The 13,203-nt window shown below is 34.2% G+C and overlaps 2 protein-coding genes and 1 pseudogene across 6 annotated transcripts; all 3 read left to right on the top strand.

Moving 5' to 3' along the window:
- Nucleotides 1-797: 797 nt before the first annotated feature.
- On the top strand, nucleotides 798-4,129 carry LOC147296449 (uncharacterized). 4 transcript variants are annotated; one of them, XM_086256504.1, is made up of 6 exons: nucleotides 798-1,144; nucleotides 1,246-1,314; nucleotides 1,878-2,251; nucleotides 2,336-3,004; nucleotides 3,274-3,383; nucleotides 3,711-4,129. In XM_086256504.1, exons 3-5 carry the CDS (start codon nucleotides 1,889-1,891, stop codon nucleotides 3,355-3,357), a joined length of 1,116 nt encoding a protein of 371 aa, XP_086112630.1. In that variant the 5' UTR covers nucleotides 798-1,144; nucleotides 1,246-1,314; nucleotides 1,878-1,888; the 3' UTR covers nucleotides 3,358-3,383; nucleotides 3,711-4,129. The 4 variants fall into 4 exon arrangements, with proteins under 4 accessions (XP_086112630.1, XP_086112605.1, XP_086112622.1 ...); XM_086256479.1 differs by having other exon boundaries at nucleotides 1,533-2,251; XM_086256496.1 differs by having other exon boundaries at nucleotides 798-1,314.
- Nucleotides 4,130-5,337: 1,208 nt separating this feature from the next.
- LOC147296448 (uncharacterized) lies at nucleotides 5,338-6,736 on the top strand (annotated as a pseudogene). The gene is made up of 2 exons (XR_015119881.1): nucleotides 5,338-5,966; nucleotides 6,052-6,736. The product of XR_015119881.1 is annotated as an uncharacterized LOC147296448 (transcript).
- Nucleotides 6,737-10,680: 3,944 nt separating this feature from the next.
- Nucleotides 10,681-13,157, top strand: LOC147296447 (uncharacterized). Its single transcript, XM_086245164.1, has 3 exons — nucleotides 10,681-11,600; nucleotides 11,686-12,414; nucleotides 12,871-13,157. Exons 1-3 carry the CDS (start codon nucleotides 10,992-10,994, stop codon nucleotides 12,961-12,963), a joined length of 1,431 nt encoding a protein of 476 aa, XP_086101290.1. The 5' UTR covers nucleotides 10,681-10,991; the 3' UTR covers nucleotides 12,964-13,157.
- Nucleotides 13,158-13,203: the final 46 nt, after the last annotated feature.

The following is a 13,203-nucleotide window of genomic DNA, read 5'->3' as shown; positions in this document are numbered from 1 at the left end:
AAGTGGAAGCCAGGAAGGAAAGAAGAAAAAAAGAAAAGAAAAGAAAAAGAAAAAAAAAGAAAAGAAAAAGAAAAAGAAAAAGAAAGAAAAAGAAAAGAGAAAAAGAAAAGAAAAAAAAGAGAAAAAAAAAAAAAAAAGTTTAGGGTTGATTAGAGTTTGAGATCTTTGGGCAATTGAAAAGAAAAAAAAGGGTTTGGGGTTTCGTTTGATTCTTTTAGGATTCCGTTTAGTTATTTTTAAACCCTAAATCATAATATATTTTTATATAAAAAATAATTAAAAATACTCTAAAGGGCATAAATCCTAATATCTTATACAATATCTTAAAGAATATAGAGCATATAGGATTTAATGTAATATTAGGGCATATAAAGTATAAGGTTTAGTGTATAGATTATAGAATATAAAAAATATAGTAATTTTATTTATTCATTATATTAATTTTATTTAACAGTATTTGCCTCCATCGCTTATTATATTCATCACATATTATATGAAATCTATCATATAATTTAGTTTCTTTAATATTTTTTATCAATATAGTAAATAATATGTTAAATAAACATATGGTAAAGTTTTATTCAAAATTTATATATTTTGATAATAATTTTCATCGTTTTCATCTAATTTTTATCAAAATTTAAAAATTCTTAAAATTGTCGCTGAAATTTTCATCAAAATTTTTTAAAAACCTGAATTTTATTCCTTTATTCTAGCAAGTAAATAGATTTTTTTTTATCAAACAAGGAGTTGGGTTAAAGAAACTCACTTAATTTTGCCTCGCGTCTCCCAACATTGGAGAGATTAGCTTATCATCCACGGCATCATGTTCGCAACTCTGTTCTCATAATATTTTCTCCACAAACCGAGAGTGAAAGAGAGCAACCAAAAATTTCTTTCCTTTTCCACCGATCTTGGTCATCTAGATACTCCTTGCATGTGGGAGAAAAACTGTTTGTTTTAGACCCGGAAAAAAAAAAAAAAAGTCCGAAAATACAATCTTTCCAACAGTACCCAAAATCCTACAAAACAATCTTTCCCCCTACAGTCTTTCACTTGATCTTGGCCTAAAAAGCAACGCCTTCTCTTCTAGCCTCCAGACCCTTAAATGCTTGTTGGAAAAAAAGAGTAAAACTTTCCTTTGGTAAGCTCCCAAAACCGAATGGGTGTTTATGGCTCTCCTTATTTTCTATTTGTTTAGAACAATTTCAGTTAGAATTCTAATGTTTCTGGGTTAATATCCAGTTTTTGCACGTGATATTTGAGGAGGTTGAAGGTTTTTGTTTTGGGATTTTAGACAGAACACCACTCGTGGTAAGTACCTCTTCTCCTTCCACTCGGACCACTCAGTTCAATTTCTTTTGTGTTTTGTTAATTAAGCTTTAGTGGCACACTGGCTCTCATTGTTTGATTAAACTGGTATATGTTTTGTACTGTGTTGAGCAGTAATGTGTGTGCCTTGTGTTTGTTAAAATTGTGGATTAGGTTTTGGATTTTATGATTTATCTTTTCTGATGGGTTTGTGCTATTAGGTGACATTATTTTTACATTGGTTGTTGGAAAACTGTACGTTTTCCCTATTCATTTGTGATAATAGTGGACGGATACCAAGCCAAGTTTATATTTCTTGCAATCCATGGCTGATAAATCTACGAAGAATATTAGTTTGAAGGCCTTGGTGAACAAGGGGAGCAACAGAGTTATCTTCATAGAGTCTGGTCATGATTTTATAGATGTTCTCTTCAGTTTCTTGACAATCCCCATGGGAACAATTATTAGGCTTGCTAGTAAACATTCAGTACCAGTGGGAATAGGTTGCATAAACAATTTGTATGCAAGTGTTCAGAATATTGATGTGCAGCATTTCCGGACTGAAGCTTGTAGGGACATGCTGCTCTGTCCCCGCAATGGAGCTGGATCGACTTTAAAGAACCTCAAGCTGAACATTGACGATTGTGAGCCCACTCAGTACTTTAAGTGCTCTAATCTGTTTTGCTGCACCTCCAAAGCTAGGTTAAGTTATTACAATAGTGTTCGCTGTCGTTGTGGAAGTCTAATGGACTCGGAGATCAACCTATCCTTTACAGGTGATCATGGGTTGTTTGTAAAAGGACTAGCCAGACTTATAATTAGTGATGATTTACAAGTCATGCCTCCAATAACTTCAGTAACCTCTTCTTTACTTACGAACCTTGGAGTCATGGATTCTAAAACTATTGAGGAGTCAACTTTGAACATTGGAGTTGGTGAGGTAAATGAACTTTCCATTTTTTTTTTTTTTCTGTTAGAATCAAAATGACTTTTCCTGATATTTTCAATTTTTGTTCTTTGCCAGGTTTTGAATTTGCTTATGTCCTCATTTGTATCAAAGACACCTCTGACTGATATTCTGCTAGAGCATAGACCACTTTCAAAATTGAGCAACAATATTAATAATCAACAAATATATACAAAGTCTCGAACAGTAGGAGACACAAGGAATGAGGAAGAACAAAACATTTCATTGAAGCTTATAGTTAGCAAATCTAAGAAGGTGGTTTGTTACGCGGAAGCAAGGGAGGATTTTGTTAATTTACTTTTCAGCTTCCTAATTGTTCCACTTGGTTTTATATTAAAAGAATTGCGGTTTGGTTCTTTAAAAGGGTGCATTGATCTGTTGCACAAAAGTGTGCAGGATCTTGATGAGCAGTTCTTGAAATGTAAATACTCCAAGGAAGTGCTAGTTAGTCCCAAGATTCCCCCTGGATTCTTATATGAGAACCATCTTTTAGAGATTGGAACTTACGCATATCACATTGTGTCAGCTGAGATTGTGGACCCCAAATCTGACTATAATGAAGGTGACTTGGATCAAGGATTCTTGAAAGGACCTGCCATGTTTACGGTAACTGACAGTCTTATTGTAAGTTCAATATCTCCAATCCTCGGCCTGTCTGTTCTGAGCAAAATGAATGTACCTATCGCTGATATTGAGGTGCGAACAGTGCAGGTGGGAAAGGAGGAGGTGAGTTATGAGTTTTGATTTTTGATTTCCTCTACTAAATGAATAATTGGTTTTGAATTGAAGTTTAAGTTATTAAAAAATATTCAATGAAATGTTGCTGCATTACCTACACCTCCAATCCACAACCTTGCATCTGTCACTTGCATTGTACACTCCTCCATTGTATGGCTACAACCATTTCAACTTGGTTGCCCAAGTTTTTGTTTAAAGTAATATTTTGACCGTTTTTCTTTTAATTGCTGATGTTTTGATTATGTTTCTTATTGCAGGCTTTGGATCTTTTGGTGGCTTCATTTCTGTGTGACTCTGCTCTAACCAGTGTCTTCCTGAGGAAGATAAAGCATGAACAATGAGGATCATGATGGCTTGTTTAACTAATGTAAGAGGACTGATGCATATGTTGATATAAACTCGGGAACTCTAGTAAATAGTGTTATTTGCACAATCATATGTACGTGTTAAACGAAACGTTGCTTTTAGCAATAAAATAGGGATGCACTATGGTTATGATTCATCATAGCATCTAAGTAGAACTTATTCTTGCCTATTCCTTGTCCTGTCCTGTGGGATCTGATATACTAATCTGCAAAAGAAGAAAGGAAAGTTGTGAAAAAAGCAAGCAAGCAACAGCTCAGTGATTTGTCTTTTGTTTGTGACAGTTTATCTCTTCCGGTAGTTGATGTTTTAACTATTTTTCTTACCGCAGGTTTTGCGTCTTTTGGTAGCTTCTTTTGTTTGTGAGTTGTGACTGCTCTAACCAGTGATCTCCTTGGGAAGTTAAAGCAGCCAAAGCAATAACATTAAGGATCTGGATTCCTTGGTTTTCTAATTTGAGAAGAGGATGTATTTGTTATTACTTATTAGGGGGAGGATCCATATTGCATATATATATTGCTTTTCACTCTATCATATTTGTGTGTGTTTTTTTAATCGTGAACCAAAAGGGGACTAAGTTTGGCCTAGACAATAAGAAAGGTGCTCATGACGTACTGTTGGGCTTCTATTTTGTCAAACGTGAAAATCTTTTAATTGTCTGAATTGTTTTTTATTTATTTAAAAAAGATGTGTAAAAATATGATTTGTCCATGTAAATTGGGATGAACATGTATGTCTCACTGAGGTGAATCTAAGTATTCCCCATCCTAAAATTACCCAAAATTCTATGACATCAACTTTAAATAATGCTATTATATGATTATATTTTAAATAATTGTATCATATTTCATCACATCCCATGCATTAAACTAACAATGATGATAAAATCACCAAATTCGTTAAATGTGTGAGTATTTTATTTGTTAATAATAAATAGTTTAATGTGGGCCTGAATTTGAATAAAGAATATATTGTCAAACAAAATTTTGGTAGATAAATTTGGTGAGCACTCCTACCCTATTTTTTTTTTCTTTTTTGAGAATCACTCTACAGTCTACACTTTCTAATTGTTTAAAGGAAATCACTTACTTATGTTTTATAATAATTACAACGTTGTGCAATTGTAATACATGACATATTGACATCTTTGAGTGATTAACATAAATGACATTTTACAAAAATTGACAAATGCGGTCCAACAATTTTGGACATTACAACTCAATATATAATTAATTAATTATATCGCGCGCGCTCGCAATTTTTGTTTTAGGGTTCATAGCGTGGTGCGTGTGGCGGCGTTGGTGATATAACTCCGCCATTTAGCTTGTGATGCACGCAATTGCTGCTTCGTGGTCCAAATATTTTCTCCCCAAAGCAAAAATTTCTTGCCTTTTTCACAAATCTTGGTCTCAAAACTACGCCTTTCTCTTCTAGCTTTCAGAATCTCAACTGCATGTTGGAAAAAGAGTAAACTTTCGTTTCATACGCTCCCAAAACTGAATGGGTTTTTATTATTATTGTTTTCTTGTATTTGCTTAGAAAAATGTCGTGGTTTCTGGGTTAATCTCCAGTTTTTCCCGGTGGTATTTGAGGAGGTTGAAGTATCTTGTTTTGGGAATCTCGACAGAAAGCCACTGGAGGTAAGAACTAAGAACTCCTTCTCCTTCCACTCAGTTCAATTTGTTATTCTTATTAAACTTTAGGGTTATAGCTGAGTTCTAAAAATTAATGCTTGTAAGTAATTAACTGAAGGGAAAATCAGGTGTAGCTATAGTGGCTGTCATTGTTTGATGTTGACAAGTAATGTGTATGCTTTATGTTTGTTATATTGTGGATTTTGTGTTTTATGATGGTTAATATTATTATTTTTGCATTGGGTTTTTGAAAACTGCTTCCCTTGTTCAACATTTATGTGGTAGGGGAAGGATACCAAGCCCAGTTAAAATTTCTTGCAATCCATGGCTGATGACACGAATAATATTAGCTTGAAGGCCTTGGTGAACAAGGGGAGCAAGTGAGCAACAGAGTTATCTTCATAGAGTCTGGTCATGATTTTGTAGATGTTCTCTTCAGCTTTTTGAAAATCCCCATGGGAACAATTATCAGGCTTGGTCGTCATAATCATTCAGGACCAGTGGGAATAGGTTACTTGAAGAATTTATATGCAAGTGTTGAGAATACTGATGTGCAGCATTTCCAGACTGAAGCTTGTAGGGACATGTTGCTTCGTCCCTGCAATGGACTTGGGCCGACTTTAAAGAACCTCAAACTGAACATTGAGGATTGTGATCCCACACAGTTCTTTAAGTGTTCTAATGTCTCTTGCAAAACCGTACGAACGAAAGTAAGTTATTACAATAGTGTTCGTTGTCCTTGTGGAAATCTAATGGACTTGGGCATCAATCTTTTATGTAAAGGTGGTCCTGGGGCTGGGGTTTTTGATAAAGAACTAGCCAGACATATAATTAGTGATGATTTACAAGTCATGCCTGCAGTAACATCAGTAAGCTCTTCTTTATTTGCAAAGCTTGGAGTCACGGATTCGAATACTATTGAAGAGTTGACTTTGAACATTGGAGTTGATGAGGTAATTGGATACACCGAATTTTTTTGTTCAAATGGGAATGCTGTTTAATTTCTGATCTTTGCATTTTTTGGTGTTTTTTTTCCAGGCTTTGAATTTGCTCATGTGCTCATTTGTATCAAAGACACCTCTAACTGATATTCTGCTAAAGCATAGACAACCATCAATGTTGAGCAAGAATATTCATAATCAACAAATATATATGAATTCGCGAATGGTAGGAGATACAATGAATGATGCAGCTAACAATTTCTGTGAAGCTTATAGTTAGCAAATCTAAGAAGGTGGTTTGCTACGCAGAAGCCGGGGAGGATTTTGTTAATTTACTTTTCAGCTTCCTATTTGTTCCACTTGGTTTTATATTAAAAAGAATGAAGTTTGGTTCTTTGAAAGGATGCATATATTGATCGCTTGTACAAAAGTGTCCAGGATCTTGATGAGCAGTACTTGAAGTTTAATCACTCCAAGGAAAATCTAATTAGTCCCAAGCCTTCCCGGGGATTTTGTTACCGGAACCATCCTTTAGGATTTCGAACGGTCTCATATCGTAGTGGGACATTTGAAATTGTGGACCCAAAATCCGACTCTAATGAAGACTGGGATCAAGGATTCTTAAAAAGACCTGCTATGTTTATGGTAACTGACAGTCTTGTTGTAAGTTCAATATCTCCAATCCTTGGCCTGTCTGTTCTGAACGATTGAATGTACCTATCACTGATATTGATGTGCAAACAGTGCATGTGGGCAAGGAGGAGGTGAGTTATGATTTATAATTTTCGATCAACTCTACTAAATGAATCATTGGTTTTAAATTGTATTTCTTTGCAAATATAAGCCTGTAGGCCATTATTGAAGTTTGAGTTGCTATAAAAACTCAGTGAAATGTTGCTGGATTGACTCCCCTCCCCTACACCAACTTTTACATGTACACGGTATGACAAGGTTGCCATTTGCATATAGGAGAGATGTATTGTGAATGTGATGATGATTTTGGGTTTTCTGTAGAGAACCTATAATGTGCTGTTAGATATCTCTATATATATATATATATGTGTGTTTGTCTGGTTTCATCGTTCATGGGACCTAATTGCAGTATTTGGTGCTTTAACGTTAATCTGGTTAAGAAAGTTATCTTCAAAAAAATTCTCTCTAGTGGAATTGAAGTTAGGATCTATATATGATCTATATCCTTCAACCAGCTCTACCTTATGATGTGCTTGTTGGGCAAATTTTAATTTTTTCTTGACCTTGAAGACAATCTCAATTGTTTTATAATTCCTTTCGAAAACAAAAAATCGTTGGATAATTTCAAATTTTGATACAATTCTTATTCTTTGTTAGACAATCATTGGGCCGAAAAAAAAAAGTGGGAAATAAGGTTTGAAAATTTTAAATCCAGAACCTCCCGTAAACGATACTCTAATTTGTTTTGAAACTTGGACCCTAAACCCAGAATGTTGACCTTGGACTTCAAATCATAAAAGGCTAAAACCCAGATCCGAACCTTGGAGTTGATTCACAGAACCGATACTCAGACAGTCAGACCTTTAACCTTGGGCTGAGAAAATGATCTCAAGTTTAAGGTTTATCATGGCAATTATTTGATAATTGCTTTCAAAACAATTATCAATTAAATTTGAGGGGATTTGATTATTTTTAATCCAACCCAAATCTAATTTTATCTAACAAACATGGGATTAGGCTATGTTAGTTCCATCTCATGTTATATCCCGCCCAAAAAAAAATGAAATTGAAGCTGCGTATATTTGGCTGATCTTTTAACATCCCATTCCCATGGGCTGTAATGGAATACAGAGTAGGTGGTTCGGTTGTTTAACCATGATGAAGCTGCACTCATATTAGGGATGTCGATACGTCATGGTAATATTCAACTTCAGAATATTACCCAAATGGCTCAAACCCCAAGCCCTGCTCTCTAGTTCACTTCGACGAACACTAGCTAGTAGCTGCTGCAGAAATGGTACATAAACTCCTCAGTGCTTTGAAATTAGTGTGAGCCACAACATGCATGCAACTCTGCCTCTACAGAGTACTACTCCTCATGTTCTTCTATACATCTGCTTATATTACTTTAGGTTGACTGTTTCATGGGTCTTTGTGTATTCATTATTTCATTATCTTCAAAATACATAAATTTGTCTATTCAAATTCTTTATAAAATTATGATTCTGTTATTTAAAATTCCCCATTTATGGTAAATTGGTAATTGGTAAATGTATTTATTTGGTTCACTTTAGTCTTTATGCTTCGTCTTCCAACATGATTCGAATTATCTACAATAAATTAAAAAGTCAATTTTAGAGTCATTTGTACAAAAAAAATTCACCTAAAAATTAAAATAATAAATAGATTTACTTTGTACAAATAAGTTCACGTTATGTTTTTTTTCCATAATTTTTTTTTTTAAACTAAGCAAATTGTCACTGTCGCACTGTCCGGCCATGTCGCTAGCAATGATTGCCACCGTGCGACAATGCACAACGACAATGATTGTCATTGTCAAATAGTGACAATTAATAGAATATTTTTGCAATGTAAATAATTATTGTCTCACAGTAACAATGATTGTCACTAGACCTGACAAAAACACACATGACCCGTTAACACGACAAGACACGACACAAAAATTTACGGGTTCGGATTCAAGGTTATTGGGCCGGGTTGATATTAGTGTCACCCGTTAAAATAACGGGTCTGGTCGAGTCAATTCGCGGGTACCCGTTATGACCCATTAAAGAATAAATTTTTTTTTTATAAGATTTATCATTTTATTTGTACATTTCTTAGATATTTCTTATGTGAAATATTTAAAATATACATTTATGTTATAAAATATATTTATTTATGCGATTAAATGTATTTATTTATGTAATAAAGTATATTTTATTTAAGTTTTTTTTTTATTGAAAAATATATATCTTTTTCTTAACGGGTAAAAGCAGGTCGGGTCGTGTACACTCGTTATTTTTCGGGTTGAGTTCGAGTAAAATTTTTTGGCACCTGTTGATTAACGGGTTGGGTCAGGTCGGGTTCACCCGTTATCACTAACGAATCATGTCGGATTTGACCCGAACTCGCTTCACCCGACCTATTTGCTAGGTCTAATTGTCACTATTAAACAGCATAAATTAATAATTAATTGTCATCGGCCAATAACTTCTTTCTTCTAATATAATATTAAAAGCAACGGAAGGAGAATCTACCTTTTTGCTTTTTTTTTTTTTCATTTCTTTATTCTTCCTCTTTCTTTTTCTCTTCTTTTTCTTTTCTTCTTTCTCTTTTCTTTCTTCTGTCTCGAAGGAGAATCTACCCTTTCTGCTATCTTCTTTACAAATTTGGTCTGTATTTTATACCTAGTTCAATTTTGGTTCACGATCTTTTTTAAGTTCAATTTTAGTCCACTTATTTTATACCTAGTTCAATTTTGGTCCACGATATTTTTTAAGTTCAATTTTGGTCCATTTATTTTATACCTAGTTCAATTTTGGTCCACAATATGTTTAAAATTATGATTTTAAATCCTTTTGGTTGTGTTTTCTTCAATTATAATTGAAGTATAAGTTATATTTAATCATTTCTTAGTCATAAGAACCAATTTGGAGTATTAGAATCAAAGAAAATTAAAGTTTGGTGAAGTTTGAAAAATCTTAAAATTTTCTAAGAAAAATTGGTAGTTTCGGGTACCCTACTTTGAGGCCAATTATCTTAAGTTTTAGAACTCCAATTTAAATGATCTTTATATGGTTGTAAAGAGGAGATGCGTAGCTGTAAAACAAGTATATGTTTAATAAATTTGGCTAAGATTTGATAGGGTAAAATGCGAAACAAATTTGAGAAAACAAATCTGGACCTTTATTGAGCAAGTGAAACAATTAGTGGACCAAAACATAACATAAAAAAGATTGTAGACCGAAATTAAACTAGGTATAAAATAAGTAGACCAAATTTGTAATCATCTCTAATATTAAAAGCAATAGAAGAAGAATCTACCTTTTGCTGTTTTTTTTTTTTTTTCATTTCTTTATTCTTCCTTTCTCTTTTTTTCTTTTTTTCTTTTCTTTTTTCTATCTCGAAGGAGAATCTACCCTTTTGCTATCTTTTTTTTTTTTTTTCATTTCTTTATTCTTCCTCTTCCTTTTTCTTTTTTTCTTTCTCCTTTTTTTCTTTTTTCTCTCAAAGAAATTGTCACTGTGGCATTATTCGGCCATGTCGCCGACAATGATTACCACTATGCGACAATAATAATGATTGTCATTGTCGTTGAATATGTTTATAATTTAAATAATTATTATCTCACAATAACAATAATTATAATTATCACTGCTAAACAGTAAAAATTAATAATTAACTGTCACGGCCAATAACTTCTTCTTCCAATATAATATTAAAAGCAACGAAGGAGAATCTACTTTTTGCTATCTTTTTTTTTTTCTTTTCATTTCTTTATTCTTCCTCTTTCTTTTTTTCTTCTTTTTCTTTTCTTCTTTCTCTTTTCTTTCTTCTGTCTCGAAGGAGAATATTAAAAGCAACGAAGGAGAATCTACTTTTTGCTATCTTTTTTTTTTCCTTTTCATTTCTTTATTCTTCCTCTTTCTTTTTTTCTTCTTTTTCTTTTCTTCTTTCTCTTTTCTTTCTTCTGTCTCGAAGGAGAATCTACCCTTTTGCTATCTTTTTTTTTTTTTTTTTTCATTTCTTTTTTCTTCCTCTTCCTTTTTCTCTTCTTCTTTCTCTTTTCTTTCTTCTGTCTCTCACCTGGTTCTCAAAATCAGAAAAGCCAGTATTGTATTTGTCTGCTTCTTCTTCGCCGGGGAGCTGGTGGCAGCGAGCTGGGTGTTGTCGAGCTAGGTGGCTGGGCACCATCGGGTCGGGCTTGGCAGCGGAGAACCGGCGCGAGAAGACGGAGCTCCGGAGCCTTGGTTGCTGGAGGTGTCGTCGACGGCGTGAGCTACGCGAGCTGACAGAGGCTTGAGTTGCAGCAGGTTTAGTCAGAAGTTGTACTTACAATCCATGGCTCCTGGAATTTCAATTAGCTTGAAGGCCTTGGTGGACAAGGAGAGCAACAAAGTTATCTTCATAGAGTCTGGGAATGATTTTATTGATGTTCTCTTCAGTTTCTTGACAATCCCCATTGGAACTATTGTCGAGCTTGAACGTTATCATTCAGTACCAGTGGAAATAGGTTGCATGAAGAATTTGTATCAGAGTGTTGAGAAAATTGATTTACAAGATTTCCGCTCAAATGCATGTAGAGACATGTTGTTACTTCCCCGCAATGCGGCTGAATCTCATTGCAAGAACCTCAAATTGAAAATTGACAATGGAGAGCCAACACACTACTTTTTGTGCTCTCGTAAGTGTACGGACTTGTTCGTTGCTTATGATAATAATACCGTTTGTCCTTGCCGTCGGTCTCTGATGAATCGGGAGATGAATCTTTCAGTGGCTTTTTCTGAAGTTGGAGGCATCTTCGTAAAAGGGCGAGCTGGGCTTACAATTACTGATGATTTACAAGTGATGCCCCCATTAAGTGCAGCAAACATTTCGTTGTTTACCAAGCTTGGAGTCAAGGATGGGAATACTACGGAGGTGCTGACGTTAGATATTGGATTTGATGAGGTAGTTGATTTTTGATAGCTTGATTTTATACCTTATTTTTTGTTGTAACTGTAGCTGTAGTTTCTGACCTGATATGTTTTTCCAGGTCTTGAGTTTGCTTATGAGCTCGTTAGTATCAAAGACACCTTTGACTGAGACTCTGCTGAAGAATAAATCTATACCAAAATTGGTAGATTTAAATTTTAATGAAGGAGTATGTATTGGATCTCAAATGTTTGAAGACACTATGAATGAGGAAGAAGAAAACATTTCTGTTAAGCTGATAGTTAGCAAATCTAAGAAGATGGTTTGTTATGCAGAAGCACGAGAGGATTTTGTTAATTTACTCTTCAGTTTCCTGACTCTTCCACTTGGGTTTATATTAAAACAGATTCAGAATGGCTCTTTGAAAGGATGCATTGATCAGTTGTACAAGAGTGTTCAGGAACTTGATGAGCAACACTTGAATTCCAATTACCACAAGGAAATACTAGTCACTCCCAAACTTGTTCCTGGTTTTTGCTATGAGAACAATCTTTTAGGAATTGAGCAGGCCTCGTATTATTATGTAGGCTCTATGCTAACTGCTGATAGATCTCTTGTCCCTTCTAATATATCACTGGAGTCGCTTAAAGTTAAAGTTATGGATCCCATAGCCCTTGATGATAATGATAAAAATGCTCGAGGATTTTTAAAAGGACCGGCAATTTTCATAGTAACTGACAATTTGGATGTAAGACCGATATCTACAATTTATCAACTGTCTGTTCTCAACGATTTGAAGGTATCTTTCACTGATATTGAGGACCGAATTGTGCATGTAGGCAAGAAGGAGGTGAGTTATCATTTAAATTTTCGATTATCTCTACAAAAAAGAATCCTTGGTTTTAAATTTGCAGATCTTTTGACATTAATTAGGCCATTAGACATGGATTTATGTGATTTACATAAAATTCAGTGAATTTTTGCAGATTCAATTAAAGTTTTTCTCAATTGAATTTTTAGTCTGGTGGAAAGCTTCATATTGAAAAATCATAAAATTTAAAAACCTCCTTGTGTGAACGGAATCCATACTGGTTGGTATATGCAGTTGAAGTTAAAGTTTAAGCTATGCTGGGGAAATTTTGTTTTCTATATTTCATGGTGGAAGGAATGACCTATACAACTAGTCCTCCAATTGCTAGTTCTGGAGCTTGGAGTCATCTGATTTAGTGGTTATCTATCAAGATTCAAGTCGAGTTTATCGATTCTTTAGATTGTTGTTGACTCTTGAATATGTTATTTGTTGCAGGCTTTGCGTCTTTTGGTGGCTTCTTTTGTTTGTGACTCTGCTCTAACCAATACCTTCATCAGGGAGCTAAAGGTGCCAAAGCAAGAAAAATGAGGAGCACTTGATTATATAAGAAGAGGATGCTGTTGTTTTACTAAATTGGAACTTTTGTATCTTGTGTGGTGATGATTTTGCGTTTGCTGTACAACAACCTTTAATGTCTTGTTTTAGATCTATATATATGTGTGCGTCTGTCTGCAGTGTTTTATGCTTTGATATCAATATGATTAAGAAAGTTAACTTCATTCCCTCTTTGCTTATTTTGACTTGTCCTTAGAGATGATCTTGATTGTT

This window comes from Dryas octopetala, chromosome 1, assembly GCF_963921425.1.
Source record: "Dryas octopetala chromosome 1, drDryOcto1.1, whole genome shotgun sequence".
Classification (NCBI taxonomy): domain Eukaryota; kingdom Viridiplantae; phylum Streptophyta; class Magnoliopsida; order Rosales; family Rosaceae; genus Dryas; species Dryas octopetala.
The sequence above is the reverse complement of the archived record's forward strand: the minus strand, read 5'-3'. Positions and strand labels throughout refer to the sequence as shown.

Bases quoted from the DNA above. Each gene is read 5' to 3' on its own strand.
- LOC147296449 (XM_086256479.1), top strand. From the start codon at position 1,637: ATGGCTGATAAATCTACGAAGAATATTAGTTTGAAGGCCTTGGTGAAC. The intron at 2,252-2,335 runs GTAAATGAACTT...GTTCTTTGCCAG, and splicing joins TGAACATTGGAGTTGGTGAG to GTTTTGAATTTGCTTATGTC. The intron at 3,005-3,273 runs GTGAGTTATGAG...TTCTTATTGCAG, and splicing joins TGCAGGTGGGAAAGGAGGAG to GCTTTGGATCTTTTGGTGGC.
- LOC147296447 (XM_086245164.1), top strand. From the start codon at position 10,992: ATGGCTCCTGGAATTTCAATTAGCTTGAAGGCCTTGGTGGACAAGGAG. The intron at 11,601-11,685 runs GTAGTTGATTTT...ATGTTTTTCCAG, and splicing joins TAGATATTGGATTTGATGAG to GTCTTGAGTTTGCTTATGAG. The intron at 12,415-12,870 runs GTGAGTTATCAT...TATTTGTTGCAG, and splicing joins TGCATGTAGGCAAGAAGGAG to GCTTTGCGTCTTTTGGTGGC.